Genomic DNA, 24,582 nt, shown 5'->3' on the forward strand with positions numbered 1-24,582 from the left:
GAGAGAGAGAAAGAGGAAGAAGAAGAAAGAAACAAAGAAAAAAGAGAAAGAAAGAAAAAGAAAGGAAGGAAGGAAGAGAGAGGGAGGGAGGGAGGGAGGGAGGAAGAGAGAGAGACAGAGAGAGACAGAGAGAGACAGAGAGAGACAGAGAAGAGAGAGAGATTCATTACCCCTTGAAGGAAGGAAGGAAGGAAGGAAGGAAGGAAGGAAGGAAGGAAGGAAGGAAGGAGAGAGAGAGAGAAAGAGGAAGAAGAAGAAAGAAACAAAGAAAAAGAGAAAGAAAAAAGAAAGGAAGGAATGGAGGGAGGGAGGGAGAGAGAGAGAGAGAGAGAGAGAGAGAGAGAGAGAGAGAGAGAGAGATTCATTACCCCTTCATACTTGTTATGCTCACATTTCCTGTGCTACCACAAAATTGTCTCAGGATGCTTGAAATGTTTATGTTTATGACCAGGAAAACATTCATAACTACTACTAGAACTCAGGCACTTTCAAAAACTGTCAGAAGTATCTGTGTACATTGAAATAGACAACTTGATAGAAAGTCTCTTCAAAAAGCTATTTCTGTAATGTGCTTACAGGCATATACATCTGAGGATGAAGTATGCACGATGTTTGAAGTTGAGGCTGAAAACAGGGAAATAAGGAAGCTGCCATTTTTTGTTGTTGTTCTGTTCTTAAAACATCTAGGTCTTTTGATTGTTTTAAATCGGTTTTCATTAACTTTATTAATATATTCTAATATTAACTTAAAGTATCTCTGCTTCTCAGTTTTTAAGGCCAAAGATACCAAAATCTATAAGATGACTGTATGTTATAAGAGAACCAATCAAAGGAAGCCTTCAGGGCTCCCCCATAACTAGTGAAATAACTGTAGCCCACAAGAAAATTATACAGCTTGTCTTATAGAATTTGAAATATGTCTATTGGATTATCTTAATATAGAGAAGATATTGTTTTCCTCATATTGAAGCAAATGTCAGCATAGCACTGAACTTGAATTACATTGGAAGTTTCAATAAGATATTTTATTGTTAAAGAGCTTGAAATTAATACATACAATTCCTCACACTTCAGAGAGCAATTCGAACTTACCTCTTCCAACTCTGTCACTGAACTGGGTTTGGACAGACGCACATGCTGTATGAAACACTGTATGTAGCTAACAACAGAAGAAAGGTGAGCCTACAGTGAGTTGGAACCAAGGCACTAGTCATGTACACAGGTGACAAGGAACTGAAACATGACCTCTTTAAATTAGATGATAAATTAGTAAAGTACAACAGACATGGGGCTGGAGCAATGGCTAAATAGATGGTGCTTGCTACACCAGCATGAAGACCAGAGTCTGCATTTCCAGGACTCACGTAAAAGCTGAGCCATCATGCCAGCCAGTAGATGTCATTGTGTGTCCCTATCAAGTCTTGCACATGTCTCCAATTCAACATTTCCAGATTACTCAGTAATTAGCACTTCATCTGCATACTTTAAATTCTCATACATATCTTATATCACAGATGCTATATATAGATCTGTATTCCAAGAACCTAAGATGCTCAACAAATATCCAAGACAAGATAACTGCAAAGAAGCACATGTAACTAGCTGGCAATATACAGAAAATGTTTCCATAAAGTACAGTGCATCAGAAGCTGGACAGATGGACTTGTCAAGTGAAGGACTGAAATGGCTAATGTGGACTGTTTTTTGTTTTTGTTTTTCTCAAGATGATTGAAGAGAAGATTTAAAGAGAGAGAGGAGAGAGAGAGAGAGAGAGAGAGAGAGAGAGAGAGATACAGAGACAGAGACAGAGACAGAGACAGAGACAGACAGAGAGGAGAGACAGAGAGGAGAGAGAGAGAGAGAGAGAGGAGAGAGAGGAGAGAGAGAGGAGGAAGACAGAGAGACAGAGACAGAGGGGAGAGAGAGACAGAGAGACAGAGAGAAAGAGACAGAGAGACAGAGAGAGACAGAGACAGAGACAGACAGATAGGAGAGACAGAGAGGAGAGAGAGAGGGAGACTAATAGTAAAGCAGAATAAGTCATTGCTAAATCAAAAGGGACCAGAAGAGAAGGGAGGATGTTTTTGTTGTTTCAATGAATTATCCAAGCTAAATTTTCTAATGCTAAAGGGGGAAGGGTAGTAAATTTCATACTGAATGACTTTGAACATACTACAACACTGCTTGAAGTTGATTCCAGCATGTAGCTATAACATGTTTAGTTAGTTTGACTATGTGTTCCCACCAATTTACATCTGTGCTCTTTTTCTTTAGAGTCCTGCTGTCAATGTGGATGTGAACTGCATTGATGTATTTCAAACAGAGGGATATAATTTGATAGTGTGTGGCACAACAAATGGCATGATTATCTTATGGAATTTCATAGCAGCTACTGTCAAAGAAATGTAAGTGTTGTAGTTACCCTAAGGAATAGGACATTTTATTGCATAAGAGTTTAAATAACAAGCATACTCAAAGAAAAGAGGTCTTGGTAATGGCGGTGATAACCTTTAGGAAGGATTTTCCTGGAGGTTCTTCTCATAAGTACATTATATTCTGAATGTCTAAATTCCATGATTACATACAGAAAAAACACAAATATTTGGATAACCAAGATATTTTTCCTTACACAAATATCTGATCTTTCCATGTTTAAATTTATGATATCAATAAATGGTTTTAATTTTATTTTTAAAATTTCATTTGTTTTTTTATATGGATGTTTTGCCTGATAACTGGCAGAGGCCAGAAGAAGACATTGAATCCCCTTAGACTAGAGCTACAAACAGATGTGAGTCAGCATGTGGCTGCAAGAAATCAAATTTGGGTCCACTAGAAGATCAACCAGTGCTCTTAACCACTCAGTCATATCTTTAGCCCCAACAAATATTTAAAATGTGTAATAACTTGACACACTAATATCTACAAACTTTCAAGTTGCACATATCCAATTATGGACTGGAAATCTGATCACTCCTCAGTCACTTCAAACTTCTCAATTCCTGACCTCTGTCCCTCCCTCAAGCTTCTCCCTCTGCATTCCTAGTGCCACCAATCCTACTTCTTTGCCAAATACAAACGGTAATAAACATTCTGAAAGAATTTTATTTTATCCAATTTACACGATGCCTCTAGCATGGGCCAAGATATCGGGTATATCTTGGATCTCAACTACTCATGTTGAAATGCTCTGGATCATAGAGTCTTTACCCTCCCCAGTTAATCATCAACTCTAAGTGTTTCTGACATTGGTTTAAAGGAACTAACATAATGTATTATCTGTCTGGCTAAACTGTAAATAATAGACTGTCTTGACTTGTGTACTTGGAGGTATGAATTGGGATCTTAGATGGACACCCTGTATCAAGGAGGCTTGTAAAATTATTGTCAGATAAAAATGCCCAATAATCTTAAATAAACCAAAATAAAATCAAGCTTAGCTTAGAGAAGTAGGGATTCAAAAGGGAAAGGGAGAAGGAAAAGAGGAAAGCACGTAAGAAATCTCTACCTCTAGTTAGAGGGCATTATCTCCTACTGGTCTACCTGGACCACACCTCTTTTCATCAGAAGTTGGCCCCATCCTAACACTCGGTGCCTGTCCTCAGGCTTTTCTTCTGCACTGAGTACTTGTCATTTGATACCTGTGTCTACACTCACTAGACAATTCCTCACATTCTTATGAACAGTTCTCACATTGAACGTGTCAGTTTCTGTCTGACTCACTACTGAGAAGGCACAAAAGAGAGATGAAAAAGATCAGTGCCGATGCCACTGTAAAAAGAGGGGGCAGCTGTCCTGAGCTATTTCCAATATCAAGTTAGCAGTTTTTCTTGCTTAAGTACCCAGCATTTTGCCAAGGAATACGTGCAAAGATAGTGCTCGGTAAAGAAAAACAACTGGTGAGATATACATTGTGTCTCTTTTCTACAGGCAGAAAATTATTTTAAAGCAGTAGGGTCCTGGGAGATTGTTCAATGAGGAAGGTACTTTCACTGCAAGCACAAGGACCTGAGCTCAACCCCTGGATCTAAGTATAAAAAGCTAGGTGCTGTGGTACATACTTATAACCCCAGCACTGGGGAAGTAGGGACAAGTAGATACCTAGGGTTTGCTAGCCACCAATCAGCCTAACTCCTTGACAAAGTTGAGCCAATGAGACATTCTGTCTTAAAAAGCAATGGGTCCTATACCAGGGGAACAACACAGGGGTTGTCCGTTGGCCACTACACATCTACAAACACACATACACATAGAACATTTATTTTAATTTAGAATCACTAGAGTCTTTTGGAAAAGAGACACAGCTTATCCCAGAACTGTGTACGGCAATATAGTCTCGGCTTTACTGGTTATAAAAACTGAATGCTCTTCCTATATTGATGGTGGAGTCCATTTCTGCGGTTTTAGTTATAATTCCATTTTTTTTATGTATAAGTGTTTCTCTTCATGTAAGTCTGTGTACCACCTATGTGTCTCGTGCCTACAGAGGCCAGAAGAGGGCATCAGATCCTCTGGTACTAGATTTACAGACAGTTGTGAGCTTCCATATGGATGCTGGGAGTTGAACACAGGACCACCAATAGAGCAACCAGTGCCCTTACCCATTGAACCATCTCTCCAACCTACCATTTCTTAATATACCTCATTTTGTCTTACTCCTTGATCAGTCAGAATGAACCCTTCTTTCTCAAGAACATTATGATTTGGGGGTTCAAAATTAGTAACATTTCTTGCTAATTAATAATCTATCTCTTGATTGATTGATTGATTGATGACCACACATATCTAAAACCATTGAGCTAAAAAGATCCTCAGATTCTCAAGCTTCTTTTTGTACATTGCTCCCATTCATATGAGATCCCGGCACCACATTGTTAGTCTCCTTTCAGTGGCTGTAACAAATCCCTAAGACAGTTTGTCTTGGCTCATGGTTTCAGAGGGTCAAGTGATCAATGATCCTGTTGCTTTAGGTCTGTAAGGAGGCATGAGATCAGAGTTGGAATATCTCATAGAGAAAAAATAAACAGAAAGAGGAGGAGAAGGTGCCAGATCTCTCTGAAGGATCTACTTTCCAAGTGACTAGGAAACTTCTGACCAGGCAGCACCTCTTAAAAGCTCAATACCTCCCAAGGGCACCAATCTGGGGAGCAAGCCTTTAAAATATGGGTTCTTTAAGAGTGTTCCAGATCAAATTTTAGCAATCACTCATCAGCTCAAATTAACAGAAGTAATTTCCCTTTAAAAAGGAGGAGGGGCATGTTGCTAAGAGGCCAGGTCTCCCAAAGGAATGCAAATATTTAAGGATGGAGCATAGAGTGTAGTGTAGGTGGTTAGAGACTACTGTTCTAGTCTCAAGACCTGAAGTTCCATGGGCTCTGGGCCTAGAGCAATGGGATTACAGTGCAGTTACAAGCTCCAGTGGTTAGGCGCCACATTTCACTGAACTCTACCATTCCACATGTTCAGAGTATAATTCTGTTTAAACTGTATGAAACTTCCCATTGTTTCTCTACAGACACTCTCTGACTTATAGATAGAAAATCAACCCCAATTAATTGTATTAAAGACTTTTAGATCAGCCGGGCAGTGGTGACACATGCCTTTAATCCCAGCACTTGGGAAACAGAGGCAGGCAGATTTCTGAGTTCAGTGCCAGCCTGGTCTGTAGAGTGAGTTCCAGGACAGCCAAGGCTACAGAGACAAAAAAAGTCTAAAAAAAAAAAAAAAAAAAAAAAAAAAAACCTTTTAGGTCATCTGATGATCATGTGGTTCTGTAAAGCCTTAGCAAAGAAGGTATATCAAACTCAACCACTCTAGGCTTCCACTTCATTTACAGTGATAACATTGGAAGTTGTTCGATCTGCATGGGATTTATGACAATGTTAGGCAAGGACATGCTTATTTTCAGATACCGGCCCGAGGATTGCTTCTCTACAGATCCTGAGTTGGATCCCAAACGTTTTCGAATTAATGACATAATGTTCCTCTTCCGAAGTCCTGAATGTGTAAGGTAACTTAGAGCTTGGTGCTCACACGGTGCTATCTGGAACCCCGGTAGGTGAGGTGAGCTCCCATCTCCCAGCATTAAGGAAGGGAAAGCAGAAAGAAGGTGGGTGTTGAGCTGACTCCTTTGTTTTCTTACAGTCATACTTTCTAGGGGCCTGACATGTTGATTGGGTAGCCCCTTACTTACCATGTCAGCGTCACTGTGTAGACCCTTATCATGTAACTCTTACTATGAGGACCCTTACCGTGTTGGTCTCTCTGTGTAGATTCTTGACGTGGCAGCCTCCTTGTGTGAACCCTTACCATGTTGGCCTCACAACTCCCTTTACAATAGTAGCAGAAATGGGATCTTCCCACTGGATTGTACTTTTAGCTAAATCTAGCACTGTCAGAGCAGATGTGAAGCCAATCTAGGACTTAGAGGGCACACATGGAAATGGCATGGCAAGTCTCATGCACTACCCAGCAGAATTGGACAGTCCCATTCACTCACTCCTGTGAGAACAGAGGACTCTTTATGAAATGTCTAATTAAAAGGTTTTTTTTCTATTTTCTACTTATCTTTGCTTTAGCAGTCTGAAGTTTCAAGCAACAATATTAAAGAAATCTCTAGAGGGGAATGAAAGATTTCTGTGCTATAGTTAGGGTTCACTTGTTGCTGAGTCAGAATCTAAAACCTTGTTTATATGATGTCTTAAAATTACATCAAAAATCTTTGGAGAGTATTATCCAGGCTGGGATTTTTTTTCTTTTCTTTCTTTTCTTTTCTTTTTTTTTTGTACATAAGCTACCTTTCAGTCCATTCCCACAAAGAAGAGAAGAAACAGGGTCAGACCAGAAAAAAATAACACAGTGCAAGAAGTTAGCCAGGCTTGTCGCTACCACTACCATCTGCCCCTGCTTTCAGGGTGGGAAAATCAATGGCTCAACCTAGCGTTAGTAGAGAGGTGGGCAGGGCCTGTGTATCCTGGACCCAGCCAGCACCCATACCCTTCCATGTCATAGCTTTATTGCATTCTCCTCTAACACCAAACCAGAGAGCAATCATTGCATGGGATGTGGGTATGAGCTGTAGGCTAGTGGGTGGGACACTTCCACACACAAGGAGGACATAACCTCCTGAAACTGGAGTGGAGGACACTCTGGGTTCTGTGGAGTATCTGACCTTTCCATCTTGTGTCTCCTCCATCTCTCTTCAGGAGATCAAGTCAGGATTCTATATGCTCATCAACCCAATGTGATTCAAGCAAGGGTCCGCAGAGTAGCAAGGTGAGTGGGAGGCAGTGAGAACATCTTCCTGCTGTAAGCAGTAACTATGTGTACACGTGAAATCTTTGTTTTCCCTAAAATTCAATGACTACATTGAAGAACTTTATTTTCAAGGTCTTCCGTTGTGTGAACAGCTGTAAAAGAAGCATATTGATGAGTTAAACACATTGTTTTTAGGCTTGTAAAATAACCCAGTGATTTTGAGCATCTCTTCTATGTTATCATATTTCACATGTGGTATAATTAGATCACAGCCCATAATATAATGCAGTGGTCTTCTGGGTGGTCAGTTCCAATCTTACAAATTTTTGCAGAGTGTTTTTCCAATCAGGATTTTTATTAAGTCAAAATTCCACACACACATTATTTTGAAAGAACTAGTGTGGTAGAAAGCAAACATAACTGGATGGATATAAAAGCCAGGCAGAGCCATGCCCAAATCTAAGTCTTCGGTGTCCTGCCAGATTCAATCTAGCCTTGTCACTGAACACTACGTTTGTTTCCTTTTCAGTAGGATCAGAGGAATAAAGGTACCTGATATGGTTGTCTGTAAAATGAGAGGTGGGCACACCAAGAATTAGGCATGCACTGGGGGCCTAATCACTGTCACTAGTGCAAGCCACCAGGAAATGCCATTATTTTATAGATCTTCCATTTAGGACTATGAAAAGCTCTGCAATACACTATTTCAAAAGAAATAATTTTAAAGTGACTTCTAACATTAATACTTAGGAAAGTCAACTCAGCTCTCTGCAGGAGCTGCCCACCTAGTAGATCTCATTCCCTTGCAATGTCACAGAAGCGTCTTCTCTCTCTTCTCCATTCAGGGAAGTAAGCAAAGCATACATGATGCCGAGGTCAAAGGTCAGTATGAACTTACTTCTGTAGACAAGAGGCTGAGTCTTTTCTTTCTCTTTGTGTCACTGGGGCCTCACACAGCCCGGGCAAGTACTCCACCACAGAGCTATGGCCCAGACCAGGCAGCTCCTCTGCAACAAGGATTTCATGTGATAGAATAGTCTTGATGTTCTCTTTCTGTAACTGAATATTGAAGTATTTGGGGGTCTTGGTAGTCAAAAGGAAAGGATATCTACTAAAATCATGGCTTTTAAGGGCATCAATGGGAGAGAGAAAGAATGTGGAAGAGTAATGCAGAGTAAATATGACTACTGTATATTCTATACATGTGTGAAAACATCATCAGGAAGTCTGTAATTCTTGACATGTGTTCACTTAAAAAAAAGAATGACATGTTTGAAAACATTCTCAGCATGGACAAAAACAAATGATGCCTTTTATGCTAATTCTAGGTTTTTAAATTCCAAAATAATCCTGAACTTTTTAGTCTCCAGTACATTTTACTAAAACTTATGCTAGATTTATAAAAACATTCTAGATGTGTTAAAACTTTCACAAGGTTTAGGTACCACATGCAGAATCTTCTAGAGGTTTTTACAAACAGGACCCCAGCCAAGTCTTTTAGACTTTCCCCATGATCCAGGATCTTATTGTACAAGTACTTTTTCTGTTTTCTTCCCTTCTCAAGTTTAAACTAAAATTTTTTTGAGAAAACCTTCCATTACTCTTTCCCGCACATCTCTTCTTTGCTGTTCCATAAAGCTTGAAACTCCACGGGTTGCAAATACCAGCAGAGCTCATGAGTTTTTCTTACTAGGTGAGCATACAGACATGGTGGGAGAGCAGCAGTCAGCAAGCAGGAAGCAGCCCGCACCCGTCGGCTCCGTGGAACCACAGCCTCCTCTCCTGGTCTCTGCACATGAGGACGGGCACCTCCGTTTGTGGACACTGGAGGTGAGGGACTCAGAAGAGATGGGATGATAAAGAGGATGGTTATACACTGCAGCCTTCTTCCACATGGAATTCAATTCAAATGTTTCCCTCTTCCAGCCAAGGTCTATCCACTAACAATTGCCAAACTCTATATTAGGTCTGGTTTACTACTAAAGGCATTAAGTCATCCAAACTGTTAACAGTTTCAGATCTTTCAAGCTCAGCTGTGAATTGATAATAATAGTTTACTGGATATTTAAGTAAAGTGTCATTGATAATGTATTCTATAAAAGGATGCAAGGGGCTAGGGAGATGAGTAAAACCCCTAGAATCCACAATAAAAACCTGAACAAGGTCGAGAACACTTATAATCCCAGTGTTGGGAGGGGGGATCACTAGATCCCTTGGGCTTGCAGGCCAGATATTCTAGCTGACAAGCTATAGGCAAGGCAGAGATCTTGTCTCAAAATAAGGTAAATGATCTTCCTGAGGAGTGACAGCCAAGATTGTTCCCTGGTCTGGACACACACACACACACACACACACACACACACACACACACCATACCTACAGTTTCATATTTGCATAGCATTAAACAGAAATAAAAGAATACTGATATATAGCATATAAAATATTTTATTATCTTTATTTATCTGCATATATGTATAACTGTACATGCATACATGTACATACATGCTGTAGCAGTAATGAGAAAGGCAGAAGGAATCCTGTGAGAGTCACCTTTTCCACCATGCAGGTCTCAGGGATCAAATGTAGGTTGCCAGGTTTGGCAGCAAGCCCCTTTACTGGCTGAACCTTAATATCAAACTTTAATGATATAAATTACTGAAAGATGCTATGGCATCACTTTGAATGTCCTTAAAGTTTTTTTTTTACTGTGAAAACAGTAGCTTTAATTTATCAAAAGAGTTCAAGTGATTTGGGATGGAGGGTGTGCATCCCAATTTAAAAGTACAAATTAGGGACCAGAAAGGTAGCTCGGTGTGTAAAATTTCGTTGCCATACAAGTGTGAAAACCTGAGCTCAAACCCTGGAAGAAGGAGAGAAGTAGATCTACAAAATTGTCCTCTGAGCTCCACATATGCAACATACACACAGCAAATTTTTTAAAAAAGAACAAGAATTCAGAGCATGGGAGTGGACAATGATGGAGTTCTAAGGAGATGACCCATTATGACCCTGAAACTCTAGGAGACACAAGAAGATACAAACACTGTGGTGAGCCTTCTACAAGGGACCCAGGAGATGACAATGGTGTTGTGTGACCCACACTGAGAACCAAGAACACAAAGCAGCAAGGCTGTCTGCCAGCTCAGTGCCAGTCTACCCACAGGTTCTAGCTTTGTAAGGAAGCCTGAGGTTTGAAAACACAAAGTGTCTCCCAGGTGACCTTGGAATAGAATGCCTTTTATCTGTGGTAAAGAAAAGGGAGAAGCAGAAGAGATGATACCCAAGGAGTCTTAGAGAATAGCTGCTGATTCAAACTCTGTTCTCAGTAAGTCTCCAATGAGATAATGCTATGGAAGTCCTTCCAAAGGCTAGCTTATAGCACTCAAAATAGTTTATGTGAGTTTGAACCTTTTGCAATCCATTATTGCTTCAATAGTCAGGTATGTTTGCCTAGCATGTAGTATGTCTGTTGAAATATGCCTTGTTACCATGCAGTTGCATTTGACTTGAAAGGAATGTCACTGTAAGGAGAAACCCTCTAGTTCAAATTCCACACAAGGAATTGAGTGAAAACACCCATGCAAAACACAGAGAAAAGAGGAAATCAATAACAATCAGCTGGAAGTTATCCATAATTTTACTTATCCTTCATTTCAAAGTAATAAATCCTCATGGATAGGGTCAAGTTATTTTTAGTGCAGACGAGAAAATCCTGTTAGTAGTAGAGATAAAAATCAAGATGTCTTAGGTAGAGTGAAATTCAACTTTAATCTTATGATTTTATAGAACTTATTATCATAGAAGCCTTGTTTGCCTTGTGCTTGGTTTAGGGGAAGCTTATAAAAGACATACTGCCCTTCACAAAGCACTCTGCCATTTCCCTGACGTCACTATACACCGATTCGTGCTGCAGGATACTGTTGGCTGGGAACGTGGGTAAGTCCTTGTTCTGACCAATTAAGCTGCATTTTAAGAACCTGCAGCTGGGCAGTGGTGGTGCACACCTTTAATCCAGAGGCAGAGGCAAGCAGATTTCTGAGTTCGAGGCCACCCTGGTCTACAGAATGAGTTCCAGTACAGCCAGGGCTACACAGAGAAACCCTGTCTTGGAAAAAATAAAAGAACCTGCATAATATAAAAATATCTCTTGAGAAACACGCATGACATTTACAGAGACAAATGAAAGTCTCCAAGAGGTATGCTCACGATGAGAAAGTTACCGTTACAGTGGGGTGGGTATGAAAGTCAATCTTCTATGTTTGTGGCATATGCCCTTCTTCCTGTCTGTCCTCCAGGACCAAGATTTTGAGTCCTCATGTAGGTAGTCCTATAATTCTTCTTTATTGTTATATTTTTATCTGGATTTGTTATCAGGGTATAATAAGGTAGCTTATTAAAATGGGCTTGGAAATGTTTTCCCCTTCTTTTTTATGAAACAAACTTACTTACTATTGCTGCTCATTCTTTCTTTTTTACAAAATTTGAGATAAGATTTCAGGTAGCCCAGGGTGGCCTCAAACTTACTATATAACCAAGGATGACCTTGAACTTCTAGTCATACTGCCTATAGCTCCTGAAAGCTAAGGTTACAGGGATGTGCCACCACACTCAGTTTTATGCAGTGCTGGGGATCAAACCCAGGATTTCTCAAATGCTAGGCAAGTCCCCTACCAAGCTAGATCCCTATACTCCAAATTCCTTTTTTTGTATCTGGTTTCTCAGATTCTGTCTATCAACTAATATAAGTGCCTGAATCAAAATGATTTGTCATTATGGAGAGTGTTTGCCTAAAGAATATAGTATCTAATTAAAGACTCCAATGTTTAAAATTTATACAGAAGGACACGTTATCCTTTGCAGTATTAGTTCCTTCATGGATCCACCTCATGATGAAAAGGTATGAACTTTAGCTTTCCACATAAATACAGGGATCATCTCATGTTTTATGAGCACGGTTCTGGAGGCACAGAAGATGGAAGTGCAAGTGAACCCCCCCACACACACACTCTCCAAGTACAGACTCTGCTGCAATTTGAGCTACATGACCACAGCCTTTGCTTGGATGGATGCTACCTTATGACAGAGACAGAACCCTTGGATACTCAAATGTTCTTTAATGGCTTTGAAACAATATGAAGTGGGAAAGTGCAGAGTCTTAGCCTGCTTGTTTAAGAACAGCCACAGGAAACTGAGTCAGCAATCTAGAAAACTCAGAAGAAATTCTTTTCAACCCTCTAAGATCTCAAGGAATAGGAGACACACAGGAAAACTTCAAACTCCTAGGACTTTAGTCACAGAGATGACCCTAAGTAGATAGTCCAGGGGATGTGTAATCTTAGTGTGACCATTGATGGGTGCAATCTGGGTGTGTCCATATTACTGCAGAACAAACTGTGACAGTGTCTTCTGAAAGCCCTTAGGCATTCCAAACTTGTGGGAAAATGTTAAAGAAGATATTAGTTGAACCCCCCCCCCAATGTTTTTTAAAGAGAGTAAGTTGTGCCTACTCTTTTTGCCAATACCTTACAAGTGCCTCTTACCCCATACCCCGTGCAAAGGTAAACATAGTCAATGCTTTCTCTAGACTCTTGGTCAGTGTCGTCTTGGCCTTTGCCTCCTGGATCTGCTTTCCCTCTCTCCTGATGGTCTTCACTGTGTCTCCCATAACTACTAACAATCCACTACAGTCCATGACAAAAGAATAAATATATGAGCTCCTTTCTCCAGCAGGGACATGTGAAGAGTAATACCTCTCTAAAATTGGGGTATTTGTGGCACCTCAGTAAGCAAGAGAAAGCTCATCAGAGCAGAGCCTTAATCACTGTATATCCTACCCACTCATAAATGTAGCTCCTCAATGAGAAATGATTTTGCTTGAGACTGTGTTTTGATTCATTCCAAGATCTTCTTGTTGCCATCTAGAAATTCAAGCAGCTGCTTTCCTGGCGTGCCCATTCTTTAGAAATTATTCAAGTGATCTATGTGGAAGACAAGCAGCTGGTGCTTACTGCCTCCATTGATGGCTCAGTGAGGTAAACTCAGACAGGTCCATCCTGTGAAATCGGGGTTTCTAGTATGGGCAGAGTCAGAGTTGGTGCTAATGTTGATGTGTTCAGTAAAGATGCAGCACTGTGGGTCGTTTCTTGGTCTTTTGGCTAAGATCGGGTTTGTATTGTTACCAATTAAATATCTGATGTGTCCTCCACCTGAGGACAACATAACAACCAGACTTGGGATCTGGAAGATGGGATTGGAGCTTTCTTCATGTATTCCATGAGCTAGGATTACAACATCACTGTTGATGATGCACCCCCTTCATGGGACTTTTTTTTTTAAAGTACAATCTTAGTACACTTATTAGATTAAGTTTATAAGGAAACCAAAAAGTTATATAACAAAGTTTTGAAAAACTTATCACTCACTTGAATTCTTTTTCTATATCCATAGACATGAGGACTCCCCTATGAAAAAGGGGAGCAGAAACATTCTTTGTAATGGTTGCTCTCACACAGACTCATTAAGCAAATACCATTTTTTTAAAGTTATGACAAATATTTATAGTAGAATTGGGTTTTATAGGATTGTTTCAGAGGATTAAACAGGATAGACAGCTCAGAGAACTAGACTCAAACCTGGGAAAGGCCACAGAAGGAGACTTTGGATCAAGAGTTTAAAAAATAGTCATAGAGAAGAGCATGTAGCCAGGTAGAGTGGGGCAGAGCTACAGTCCCAGGTCGTTGGGGGATAAAGAGGCAGGGGCATCTCTTAGGCTCAGGAATTGTGATCCAGATTGAGAAATCTTGTCAGAAAGAGAGAGGGAAGGGTAGGAAGGATGGAGATGAATGAATGAAGAGGGAAGGAGAAATAAAGGAGAGCGGGAGAGGGAGCATAAAAGGAAAGAAAAGAAATGGGAGAGCAGGACAGAAGGAATGAAGGATAGAAAGAGAGGAAGAAACAAAAAGAAAGAAAGAAAGAAAGAAAGGAAGGAAGAAAGAAAGAAGAAAGAAAGGAAGGACGAAGAAAGAAAGAGGAGAAAGAAAAGAAGGAAGGAAGAGAGAAGTATAAAGAAGAGAGGCAAGAATTGGGAAGGGGCCGGTCGTGGTGGCGCACGCCTTTAATCCCAGCACTTGGGAGGCAGAGGCAGGCGGATTTCTGAGTTCGAGGCCAGCCTGGTCTACAGAGTGAGTTCCAGGACAGCCAGGGCTAACACAGAGAAACCCTGTCTCGAAAAACCAAAAAAAAAAAAAACAAAAAGAATTGGGAAGGGAAGGGAGAGGGCACCTGAGGAGGACAGGAAAGGGAGGAAAGAATGGAGAAAAGGGAGGAAAATAAACAAGAGAAGAAGGGGAAGAAAGCCACCCAAACAAAAGGTCACCCAGTAAAAAGAGAAGAAAGTTGGCTAGTTATTCTAGTGTGGTTGATTTTTGTGTAACCTACTTACTTGAACTTAACTAATTAATTGTAATCAATGCTAAACACGTGTACCCCAAATACTAAAAATACATAGACAGACATAAAGAAAAGGAAAGGAAATATCATGACATTTCTAGAGACAAACTGCTGCCCACCTGAAATGTTTTTAAATCATGGCACTGAATTGTGTTCTTAAAAGGATGGAGTTAGACCATATTAGGAAATCTAGCAAGGCTTCGAGCATGTGAGACCAATCGAAATACAAATTTAAAAGAGGAAATATTTATTATTGTTGTTGTTGTTGTTGTTATTATTATTGAATTAAAATTCAACAGGTCCTGGCTAACTGTTAGCTTGATGATGGGGGTTCTGTCGGGGAAACAACTGTGTAGTACCTAGTAGGCATGGCTATAGAATTGAATACGTAACTTATCTTTAAAGAAGACACTAGCAGGTTTTAGACAGGAAATAAATGGCTTAAAGTTGGAAGCCATGTTGCAGGTCAAATCAAGAGGACATGAGCTTCAACTAAAGGAGAAAGTGAAAGATCAAAATGGAGAATGGGACCTGCCATGTACAACCAGGGAGCCCTGATGTCATTCCAGATAGAAGTCACCAAAGAACTATAATACGGAAAGATTCAGGGAAACTTTGGGAATATCAAGATCAAGATGGTTCCATAGAGGAGGCAAATACATAGAGATATTTCTGTGTCAAAGAAGTGGTCTATTGTTTTATTCGTAGGAAAAAAAATAGTATTATTACAAATGGTGTTAATGACTTGGTCTTCTGGTCTTTACGTGGGCTTGTTTTCATCTACCCCTCAACAGAAATGCTTGATGAAGGTTATAGTACATGTCTTTGTGCATGCATGCAAGTGCATGTGCATATGTACACACACCAACCACAGGTATAGAAGCCTCTGTTGCTATGAGCATTATCTTCTTGTCTCTGTCTCTTTAGGCTGCTATAACAAAGCACTTTCAAATGTACTGTTTACAAACAAGAGAAATCTTTTGCTCATGGTTCTGGAGACTGGGCTGTCCAAGATCACATATCAGCAGATCAAACAGTTAGAGCTTATTCCCTGCTTCCTAAATGTCACCTGCCTAACTCCTAACATGGTACCAACTTTCCATCATTACAACAGAACACTGGATTCAATTAAATTAAAGGTGGAAGGTTTTAAGCATGCATGTATGTATGTGTGTGAGAAAGAATGTGTGTGTGTGTGTGTGTGTGTGTGTGTGTGTGTGTGTGTGGTATGATATACAAGTACATGCTCGAGAGATGGGGGTGCACAAGTGTGCCATGGTGCACACATGGAGGTCGGAGGACAACTTCATGGAGTCAGTTCTCTCATTTCACACTCAGAGGATCAGACTCCTGTCATCAGGATGAGCAACAAGTGCCTTTTCTCTCTGAACCATATTAGGGGCCCGCAAGGGATGGGCTACTTAGGCCCAGAGCATCAGAGACTTCAGTCCTGAGTGGTGTAGCATCCTTGTTTTAGACCGGCAGTGAGAGAGAGTCTCCTGATGGAGGATCATGGTAGAGGAAAATGTTCACTTCTAGAGGCTGGGAAACACATGCAAAAAGGATCTATGACATGACTTTCAAAAGCATGTCCCCAGTGACCAGTAAAACACTAACCTGCTTCCTTACAACCTATTTACTGAGAACTGATCCAATCATAAGATCAGTGCCTGCATGATCCCATCAACTCTCTCTAGTGCCACCAATTGGAGACCAAACGTCCAACACATTAACCTTTGGGCATATTCTACATCTAAACCATGACACTGTGGAAAGGGTCAACCAGCTCCATCAGAACTCTTTTGTTAGAACACTATTATAATTTAAATGTTCCTTCTAAAACTCCTGCTAAAATTTCATCACCAACATAAGGCATTAAGAGAGCAGGAACTTAGCTAGAGAAATTACCCAAGGAGCAGAAGGGGCCTGCAACCCTATAGGTAGAACAACAATATGAACTAACCAGTACCCCCAGAGCTTGTGTCTCTAGCTGCATATATAGCAGAAAATGGCCTTGTCAGCCAACATTGGGAAGAGAGGCAAACTTTATATGCCCCATATAGGGGAACACCAGGGCCAAGAAGTGGGAGTGGGTGGGTAGGGGGGCAGGGCGGAGGGAGGGTATAGGGGACTTTTGGGATAGCATTTGAAATGTAAATGAAGAAAATGTCTAATAAAATAATTTGAGAGAGAGAGAGAGAGAGAGAGAGAGAGAGAGAGAGAGAGAGAGAGAGAGGAGAGAGAGAGGAGAGAGAGGAAAGAGAGAGAGCAGGAACTTAATTTGACAGTGATATTTAGAAGTTAGGATTTCTAAGAAGTAACCAAGGTAATGACATGAGGCTGTAAGGTAGAGGGCTGGTTATGAGACTGTGGTTCATAAAAAGAGAGGGCTGGCAAGATGGCTCAGAGTGCAAAGGTACTTGTTGCTGAGCCTGATGATCTGTTTGGGCTTGAAAACATACATAATAGAGAGGAAACCAACTTCCACAAATTATCCTCTAACCTCCACAAAAGAACCCATGTACACACACACACACACACACACACACACACACAATATAGAAAGTTAAAGGATAAAAGTCCCAAGTGAGGATAAATTTGCCTTGTCCTATGATGCTGCTGAACAGCCTTAGGACTCTGTAGAGAGCCCCTACTAGCAATAGAGGACCTCACCCTATATGACCATCTAGTTTTGAATCTCTCAGTCTCAGTACATCATGCTTTCAGTTATAGAAAAAAGAAATAGACTAAGGCAGGCACTAATTCCATTTATGAAGGTAGAATTCTCATGACTTAAACACTTCCCAGAGACTCCACCTCATGCCTTCCTATTAGGAATTAGGGTTCAACATGACTTTGGGGGGACACAGACATTTAGAGTAGTTCACTGTTCAAGCCAGTCGTCCTTGGCCTGGAGAGATTATTTTTATGATTCCTTTAACTGGAACACTCCCCAGATACTTGATTCATAGAGCTCGTCTCTATTAATAGCTGTCACAAAGCACTGCCGCCTTTGTAAGTAAGCCACATCCTTTGGCTAATATATGCTGCCACACTCTCAACAGGCATACCCTCTAACATTCTAAATCTTGTTTATAAAATGATTATGATTTTTCAATGGAGGAAAAAAATCATAATTGAGACTTAAGCCTGATTCATTGGACAGGAATTCAGAAGCCCCATGATAGCTCAGGGTCCATGTCTAAGGTTCAGAGTATCAGGGGGGGTTATTCATTTGTGACAGAGCCATGAAGCACAAGAGACACTGTGAGGCTGGAAAGCACATAGCTTTAGTTATGTGTCTGGAGCAGAGTTCATTTAGCTTCTTAAGCTTCTTGCTTCTCTGTTTAAAGGGCTCGTTATAAATGCTCTTGATAACTCTGTTTCCTTACTGGTAACAGCTGTGGGAAGGCCATGCTACCTCAGTAGTGCAGTAAACTAGAATATAGGAGGTATGTAAGATGCTCATGTTAAATCCTCAGACCATGTTGAGCATGAGGAGTCTCATTTGGATATCCGTGCTTGTCCCCTCCGTCAGCAGCTAGAGGTAGTCTCTACCTGAATTGTGTAGAATCTACTCTTGGTCCCTCTAGGTTATCTTCCTTCTTGGTCAGTACAGCAGAACCCCTGGTTAGTGTTGAAACCAAGACAAAGAGATATCTGTAGAGAGGCTAACACAGAAAGAGCAGTATCTCATGAGACAGCCTTGTTTAGCCAGGAACTCCCTCTAAATCTCTGGATGGCTGGACCTGACCCTCAAAAATGAAAGGCAGAAAAATGAAGACACAAAACATCTCTCTGTAAGATACAGAGCACACATCCCTGCTAATGGTATTTTACATTAGTTTAAATCACCTAGGCAGGCTGGGGAAGCTTCATGGGGCCAATGGCAGACAAATAATACTGATGGGTAAAAACGACTTCCCTTAGCATTCTTCCTCAGTGCTCAGCTGTGGACTTAAAAGAGGAAGGATTGTGCTTGGAACATGAAGGGAATTTAGTATCTCTAAAAGCATCTCCAGATCTCTCTTGTCATGAGTTCTGCTGATGATGATTTCCTAATAGGACAGATGAACATAGCCTATGGTAAGACCTAACTTAACTCATAAACTCTCAGCATGAGCTAGCTTGTGGTAGCAGGGATGTTTGGAGGGAAATGTCTTTCTTGTTTTCTGGCTTTCATCGGTGAAGGCTACAGGGAAAAGTTCAAGTTGGCTAATGCCAAAACGTTACAGGTTAGAATTTTGACTGATAAAGACACTCACGTCGAGGGCTGGGAGTGTAGTCCAGTGACAGGATGGTGAGCTGGTATGCTTGAGGCCCTGAGTTCCAAAGTTCACATACGTTTAGCTATCTATAGCATTTAGGGCGACTACTATTGAAAGAACTTTCCAAGGCAATGCGTATGCTCTATGGCCCGTGCTCAAACTCACTTCTGACTATCCAGTTACTGCCCTCTCCTTCCTTGCCCCTCCTCCAGGATCTGGAATTCCACCAGTGGGCATTACTGTGGGTATTTTGGACAACGAAGAATGTTTGAATTATCCCAAACAAGTGACTTCATTTTGCCTTGTGATGTTAATGAATATCCCGTAGAGATTAAAGAAGAAAGCAAGTTCACAGAAAAAACACAAAAATATGAATATCCTCTGATATTTGACCGTGAAAGGTGAGGCCATTCGGTTTTCTTGAAACGAACAGACAAGAACTAAATTATTACTATGGGGTGGCACTGTAATGCAATGGGGAATTCAAAATCAAAAGTTTTCAATAATTTTGAAGCCCCATGGAAGGGAGAAACACATAAATAAAAAAATTAAAATTCAGTAATAATGCAGTAGTCCCGGAAATGTCTAATTCTCAATAGCCAGTTGGCAATACCACAGAAGAACAAAGAGACATTTGTGTCAGCAGAGGCACTAAATAACCATGATATGATATAATCCTACATATGGGGCCCAGGGGGGAAGTGGAAAAATATAGTAGCTCTGGCTGCTCATGCCTGCAGTCTTAGTACTCCCAGGGTTGTCATAGGCAACCAAGCAAAACTCTCTGTCAATAAACAAAGCAAAACAAACAAACAAACAAACAAAACCCACCATAACAAATGAACCGAAGAAGTGGTTCTGTGGTTAAGAGAACTTACTGTTCTTGTATAGGACCACAGTTCAGTTCCCATACCAGGTGGCTTATAACTATCTTCCAAGGCAGAAGCCTCCTGAGGCAGTTGATAAAGACAAAGTCCTGTTGGAGAATCTTAAGTGAGTCAAAACTAGGAAGACTGGATGCCATCATTTGGTGCCAGGAATGCAGTAAATGCTCAAAATAAAAATTGGAGGTAACAAGGACCTGAAGGGGGCTGCAACCCTGTAGGTGGAACAACAATATGAACTAACCAGTACCCCCTGAGCTCGTGTCTCTAGCTGCATATGTAGCAGAAGATGGCCTAATCAGCCATCATTGGGAAGAGAGGCCCCTTGGTCTTATAAACTTTATATGACCCAGCACAGGGCAAGGCCTGGGCCAAATAGTGGGAGTGGGTGGGTAGGGGAGCAGAGGTGGGGGGAGGGGTATAGGAAACTTTTGGGATAGCATTTGAAATGTAAATAAAGAAAATAATAAAAAAAATAAAAAATAAAAAATAAATTGGAGGTAAGAGTCAGAAACTATAGAACTCAAAAACACAGCCAACTTGGGGAAAACTGAGAAGGTCTCCAGATGACTGAAAAGCTCCCCCAGGAGGCTCAAGGCTTGCCTTGGCTGAACAGTAAGGAGCAATAGAAAGGAGCCTGGATAAAATATATGAGATAGACTTGCAGCACTCGGCCTATCGAGATGTGGTAATACTCATCAAGGAGCGGTAATTTGCCCTATTTGGGGGTTAATTTTCCAGACTTGAATATCCATGTATCATGTATTAGTTACTCGACTTGCTGCTATAACCAAATACCTAGCAAAGATATCTCAAGGAAGAGTTGTTTTGTCTCATGGTTATATGGCACCACCCATCTTGGCAGGAAAGTCATGGTGACAAAAGCCTGAAGAAACTGGTCATGACATAGAGAGTGACAGAGTGGTGATTATCTTAGCTTTTCCTTGGTGTTCTGTCAGGACCCCAGCTGGTGGGATGATTTAGTGTAGGGTTTCTCACCTCAGTCAACCTAAGAAGCGTCATCCCTCCCGGCCACGCCCACAAGCTTGATCCTTGGGATTCTAGCTTCTGCTGAATTGATATCAACTATGGGGGTCTTAGTACTTCAGATCCCCTGTTCTCAGATCAATGCCAGTACCCAACAGGCACTCAAAAAAATTGTCCTGAAAAACTAGTAGTGAATACTACAAGCAGAGGGGTCAGGTTGAACTTGTAAATACCAAAGCATGAAAGGGTTGGCATAAGTCAAATGATTTAAATGTATGATTATGCTCACATTGTGTTTTTAAAAACTAAGTTTGCTCTATAGTGAAAATTAAGCCTTGTTCTACAGAATGACTCTGTAACTTTACATTTGTTTGTTTGTTTGTTTGTTTGTGGGGAAGGAACAGAGAGTACATGCAACAGCAAATCTGTGGAGGTCAGAGGACAGCAGACAACAGTCAGTTCTGTCCTTCTACCATACGATTCCTGGCAATTGAACTGATATCATCAGTCAGTCGGTAGTACCCACTGAGCTTTCTCTCTGGGCCTAGAACGATCATGTCTCAAGACATATTATTGATTTTGTCTTCAAGGTGTTTTTAATGCTCAGTTATGACTTTCTAAATATATATGTAAATAAGTTTTAACTGTAGAGGGAACTTTCCAAGGCCACTCAAAATTCAAGCATTGAATTTATAAGACTTTCCCCCGTTTTTTCTATATAGGGCTCCCCCCAAATGACAATTGATGGTTTTAATTACATGGGCCATTCTGGAAGAGTAGAAATCACTGTGGTTTCCCTAGAGGGAGATGGAGGAAGCAAAATGGAATTAGGTAGAGTCAGCGTCATTGGGACTGGTGCCATGAGAGTCAGGCAATATGAGGAGCAGAGAGAGAGAGGGGACACATGGATATTTGATTATTTGGCAAGGAATGAAAGCTATAGCTATGTACCTGACTTTTTTTTTTGTTGTTGTATTTTTGTATGCAGATGGAAAAAAATGAGCTCAATGTCTTTGCTTTTTAAGCGGCCACCTCTCAGTCCCTTTGAAGTGCAACATGATTTTAAATTTTTCAAGTCTCTTTCTTCTCCAAAGGTAGCTAAGATAACAAAACTTACCTTTGCTTTTGAATTTTTGAATTCAAATAGTCTAGCTCCTGTAACCGTGGCTTTTGGTTTGTCGCTCTTTTAAAAACTGCCACAACTTTTTTGGCATAGACAATACAAGTCAATTCTCTTATAGATTTGTAGATAAGAAACCAAACTGAAGTGAAAGCCGGGGGAGGGGGGAGGGGGAGTCTCACGGGACTGAAACTGAAGTTTCACCCGAGCTGTATTTCTTTTAAGAGGTTCAGGAGGATGGGGAACCCACCTTCCTCATTTTGTCTACTCCCTCCCTGTATCATCAAAGTCAAAAATGCAGCATATGGCCGCAGGTCCCCCTGACTCAGTAGGGAAGGTTCTGTAGTTCTGAGGACCACTGGCAATGAGTGTCCATTCTGGGGCACATTTTGTTTACTGTGCAATCTGAGAAAAAAGAATGAGCTGGCATTATTTACCATGCTAGAGGATGGATGTAGTGTGGGGCCAGAGGTCTGGAATTAATTAATTAATTAATTAATTAATTCCTTCTGGCTCACCAACAAATAAAGCAAGCACAGCTGTCTGGATTCATCTCTAGCCCAGGCCTGGCCCCACAGTCTGTCCATCTATCAGTCACACTCACTGTCTCTCTGAGCTTCCTACCCCTAACATGTGACTCATTTGGGGTACCTTTGACACAGGCAGAACGTCCCTTCACCTTTCCAAACTCACCCCTCTTCAGAACACTCATAAATGAGCAGAGGTTGGTACCTGGAATATGAAAAAGCTCCAAAAATAAGAGTCCTAAAATTGCTTTAAAAGCTTGGATAGTTCACTAAAGAAAAAAATACATGCCAATAAGCACATGGAAAGACACCTCTTTAGTACACAGAGAAATGCACTGCAACAACACTTTGGGCATTCCACTTTGGGCATTCCAGGATCTAAATAGTCTGGTGATACCACAAACAACAATCTTCTGTTTGTCAGAAAAACAGAAGTGACAGTCATACAAACTGGTAGAAAGTCACTGAAGAGCAATGTGGCAACATGATACTGGCAAGGTTGAAAATAGCCGGGCCCTACTGTTATATATCAACTCAGGAGACAGGCATAAGTACGCTGGGCCAGAAGGCTAGCTTGGTTTACATAGTAAGTTCCAGGACAGCCTAGACTACATAGAGAATTGTCCCAAAAGTACACACACACACACATACACACACACACACATACACACACACACACAAACACATACACACCAAACTAAAGGTGAGATGATAACTGAAATATTAAGTAAATTGGTTAACATCCTTAGAAAGGCTTTGTAGAGTCCTTGAAACACTTGAATAGAATACCAAATTTCTTCCCTCACTTTCTTATCATCCCACCTCACTTGTCCAGTGAGAGAATAGGCTTCCACACCAGTTGAGCTGAGATGTGATTCACTTGGAGTCTCTGATTAAACTGGTCAGTTTTCTGATAAATTCCTTTGGACACACAGTTTGCAGTACCAATAATATCACTTCCATTGGGGCAGCCCCTTCCCCTAATTTGTCATCAACAGGCAACTTGCCTAAGATCTACATCAGTGAGTTAGACTTGACCCCCATATTTTGATGAATATTTGATGGATATAATGTGCCCCTTCCAGTAAATCATTGCTTTGTTTTATAGATTCGCCGATATGCTTTGGAAGGTTTCCTGACAGAAAACCGAGAGGCAGGGATTGTTTTTGGTTCTCTGCCTATATACAGGGTAAGTTAGAAGTTTCTAGAACTACAGTGGTAACAGGACAATACAAAATTTGACTTCTCATTGTTGACACAATCAGCCTTCTGGTGCTTTTGTAAATGTAGTGGTTCTTATCCCAGACAAGTCTTGGGTCAGGTATCTATTAGTAGCTTGAAATGTTCACTTCTGCTGTTGCACAGGGGAGTGACTTTGAGCTCTGACCTAGCAATTGGTACTTTCAGGATAAAACCCAGATGCCTTAGAAGAACATACAAACTTTCTATGATCTGGCTCTGCCAGACTTTTGGACCCTGTTTTCTACTGTGTTCTCCCCATACTGTCCCTATATTCCAGAATGGCTTGAGTATAACTAGATACTCCATCACTGTGCCTATGCTATTATATGCCCAAAAGTCATTGAATCCATCATCCAAGTCTCTACCCCAGGGAACCAGTTAAGTATCTAATGAATGCAGCCAGGAAATAATAAACCAAATACCAAATATGTCAACTCAATATCAACACAGATCTTTAGCATTACTTAACTCTATAAGGACATGTTCACTGTAGTAGATAACAAGTAACAATGATGCTGACAGTGACCAAGAATTAACAGTGAATGTCTGGAGAGATAGTTTAGTCATTAAAAGTTCTTGCCATATCCCACTAAAATCAGGGACTAGACAAGGCTGCCCACTTTCTCCCTACCTATTCAATATTGTACTTGAAATCCTAGTCAGAGCAATTCGACAACTAAAGGAGATCAAGGGGATACAAATTGGAAAGGAAGAAGTCAAAATATCACTATTTGCAGATGATATGATTGTATATATAAGTGACCCTAAAAATTCCACCAGAGAACTCCTAAACCTGATAAACAGCTTCAGTGCAGTAGCTGAATATAAAATTAACTCAAACAAATCAA

The 24,582-nt window shown here is 40.7% G+C and overlaps 1 protein-coding gene across 2 annotated transcripts in view; it reads left to right on the forward strand.

Moving 5' to 3' along the window:
* Positions 1-24,582, forward strand: part of Wdr64 (WD repeat domain 64) — a 118,842-nt gene that overhangs the window by 86,842 nt on the left and 7,418 nt on the right. For both annotated transcript variants that reach the window (XM_021199133.1, XM_029539220.1), the window contains exons 16-26: positions 2,275-2,405; positions 5,909-6,010; positions 7,206-7,275; positions 8,103-8,139; positions 8,951-9,087; positions 11,088-11,193; positions 12,096-12,154; positions 13,180-13,289; positions 19,187-19,375; positions 21,834-21,939; positions 23,601-23,681. In XM_021199133.1, coding sequence (XP_021054792.1) covers positions 2,275-2,405; positions 5,909-6,010; positions 7,206-7,275; positions 8,103-8,139; positions 8,951-9,087; positions 11,088-11,193; positions 12,096-12,154; positions 13,180-13,289; positions 19,187-19,375; positions 21,834-21,939; positions 23,601-23,681 — 1,128 coding nt within the window. The remainder of the gene's footprint in view (positions 1-2,274; positions 2,406-5,908; positions 6,011-7,205; positions 7,276-8,102; positions 8,140-8,950; positions 9,088-11,087; positions 11,194-12,095; positions 12,155-13,179; positions 13,290-19,186; positions 19,376-21,833; positions 21,940-23,600; positions 23,682-24,582) is intronic.

Source organism: Mus pahari, chromosome 5, assembly GCF_900095145.1.
Source record: "Mus pahari chromosome 5, PAHARI_EIJ_v1.1, whole genome shotgun sequence".
NCBI lineage: Eukaryota > Metazoa > Chordata > Mammalia > Rodentia > Muridae > Mus > Mus pahari.